General features: G+C 52.6%; 1 protein-coding gene across 2 annotated transcripts in view; it reads right to left on the bottom strand.

The window, feature by feature from the left end:
* Positions 1–1259: 1259 nt before the first annotated feature.
* Mtch1 (mitochondrial carrier 1) overlaps positions 1260–2019 on the bottom strand; it is a 17413-nt gene continuing 16653 nt past the window's right edge. For both annotated transcript variants that reach the window (XM_031347524.1, XM_031347525.1), the window contains exon 12: positions 1260–1981. In XM_031347524.1, coding sequence (XP_031203384.1) covers positions 1910–1981 — 72 coding nt within the window. In that variant the 3' untranslated portion in view covers positions 1260–1909. The remainder of the gene's footprint in view (positions 1982–2019) is intronic.

The following is a 2019-nucleotide window of genomic DNA, read 5'->3' as shown; positions in this document are numbered from 1 at the left end:
AAGACAGTTCTCCAAGCACTTCTCTCTTGCTGTTTTAAAAACTTTCTCTGGATAGCTCATCTCTTGTAGATCACAAGCCCAGTCCTTTATTTTATGTATTGATCCAGTCATCTACTGCAGGTGTCCTTTTGATTGGCCTATGAGTGAGTCAGCATCCCATGACCTCAGCCCCGATTCTTAAGAGAAAGCAAACACATTTTCTTTTTGTAAAATAATTTCTCGTTGCGAGAGAATCCTGACTCTGCCTGCCTCTCTTTTTTTGTTTTTCCGAGACAGGGTTTCTCTGTGTAGCCCTGGCTGTCCTGGAACTCACTCTGTAGACCAGGCTGGACTTGAACTCAGAAATCCACCTGCCTCTGCCTCCCAAGTGCTGGGATTATAGGCATGTGCCACCACCACCTGGCTCCTGCCTGCCTCTGTTAAGCATGGAGGAACTGCTGCTGTACGGTGTGGGTACCTGTTTTGAAATGACCATTTCTACCACACCTGGGCCTGGACTTGCTATCTCCCAGGCTGACCTTGAATTCAGGAGTCGGCCTGCCTTTGGAGTTTTCTGACAAGCTGGCTCATTAATGCAGCTGCCTTTAGACTTGTGAAGCCCCTCATACTGCATCCTTATTTTTAATTGAGAAACTATCTATTCTCAGACCCTTTAGAGGGAGGTCCCCAGCCTTGAGGGCTGTCCTGCAGGTCCCAGCATTTACCCTTGTGCTGAGATATAGCCACACCTCTGCTTCCTGGACTCACGCTGTTCCTGATTATTACAGAGTCTTATTAAAGCTAGCAAGGAGGAATGTAAAATATGTGTGTTGCTATACAGACAAGCCTTATGCTCATGGTGGCTATTGACTCTCCTGGAGGCCCACCTCCTGCTGTTCCTGTCCCTGGGGCAAGGACCATGTCATTCTGTCCCCACCAAGACCTGTCAGGCCACACATTATGCCATCCAGAAGCTAGCTGGCCAGTTCAGTTCCTCCCCCGTGTCTGTCGGCTGCACAGAAAGGCTCGGAAGGCTCAGAAACGTCTTCAGAAGGTTCTACGGTGCCACTTGGCAGCTTAGGTGGGGGACTCTGACACAGCTGCCATTGGCACGGCAGAAGGCCCAAGTGCCGGCTGCTGCTCTGTGAAGAGGCACTTAGGCTCAACCTTCAAGGACAGAGGACTCAACTATGCCACACCCCCTGGCCACTCACAGACCCAAGACACCAGCACAGGGTCTGGCAAAACTCACATAAATAAGTAAGAGTCTCCCCCAGGAGTCCAAATCATCACCAATACATTTATTCGAGGAGATGGATCTATCTTACCACGAGGGGAGGACTAGATGTCGGCCTATGCAACCCATGTGTGTTTACACACAGCACAAGTGACTGAACCCTCACACATGGTGTCACCATCACAGACAATGGTGGATATGACATTGAGGGGGATGTTCCTAGACGTCACATGATTTCCTAATCAGGAGAAGGCACCACCCTTGCATCAGAAAAGTAGTGTTGGGGACAAGGGCAGAACACAGCGCCAGCCTCCTAGTGCAGCCCAGGCATGATGGCCTCCTATTTACAAAGCAGGAAGGGGTGCTTCCGGCTGACTGGTGGGATGAGCCGGGGTGGAGGTGGAGGGAAGTCTTGCCAGGGAGTGACCTTTGCTTCTGAAGCCTTCCTCTGCCCATGTACGAGATGGACTCCAGTACCTCTGGGCAGGGAGGGGGGGTGCCACCCCAACACTGCTCCCCCAGGCTCCCCCAGGTCCTAGGTGACCCACCTCCACCAGCCCACATCTGGACAGACACATGGCAAATATGGACATGAAGCCAGGCTGGGCTGGAGTCACCCTCGGGCATCAGAGATGATGGGTCCTCACCAGGGGTAGGCCAAGACCCCGTAAATGTTTGGTCAGGCAGCTTAGGTTACTCCATGGCAAAGCATGACCCTGATGACACCCGGCGGAAAAGCAGGCTGGAGCCTCGGAACAGCTGGCCCTGGTGGGGAAGAGCAGCAGTCAGTGGAGGGGGAGGGG

The sequence above is a fragment of the Mastomys coucha genome, unplaced genomic scaffold (assembly GCF_008632895.1).
Source record: "Mastomys coucha isolate ucsf_1 unplaced genomic scaffold, UCSF_Mcou_1 pScaffold3, whole genome shotgun sequence".
Classification (NCBI taxonomy): Eukaryota; Metazoa; Chordata; class Mammalia; order Rodentia; family Muridae; genus Mastomys; species Mastomys coucha.
The sequence above is the reverse complement of the archived record's forward strand: the minus strand, read 5'-3'. Positions and strand labels throughout refer to the sequence as shown.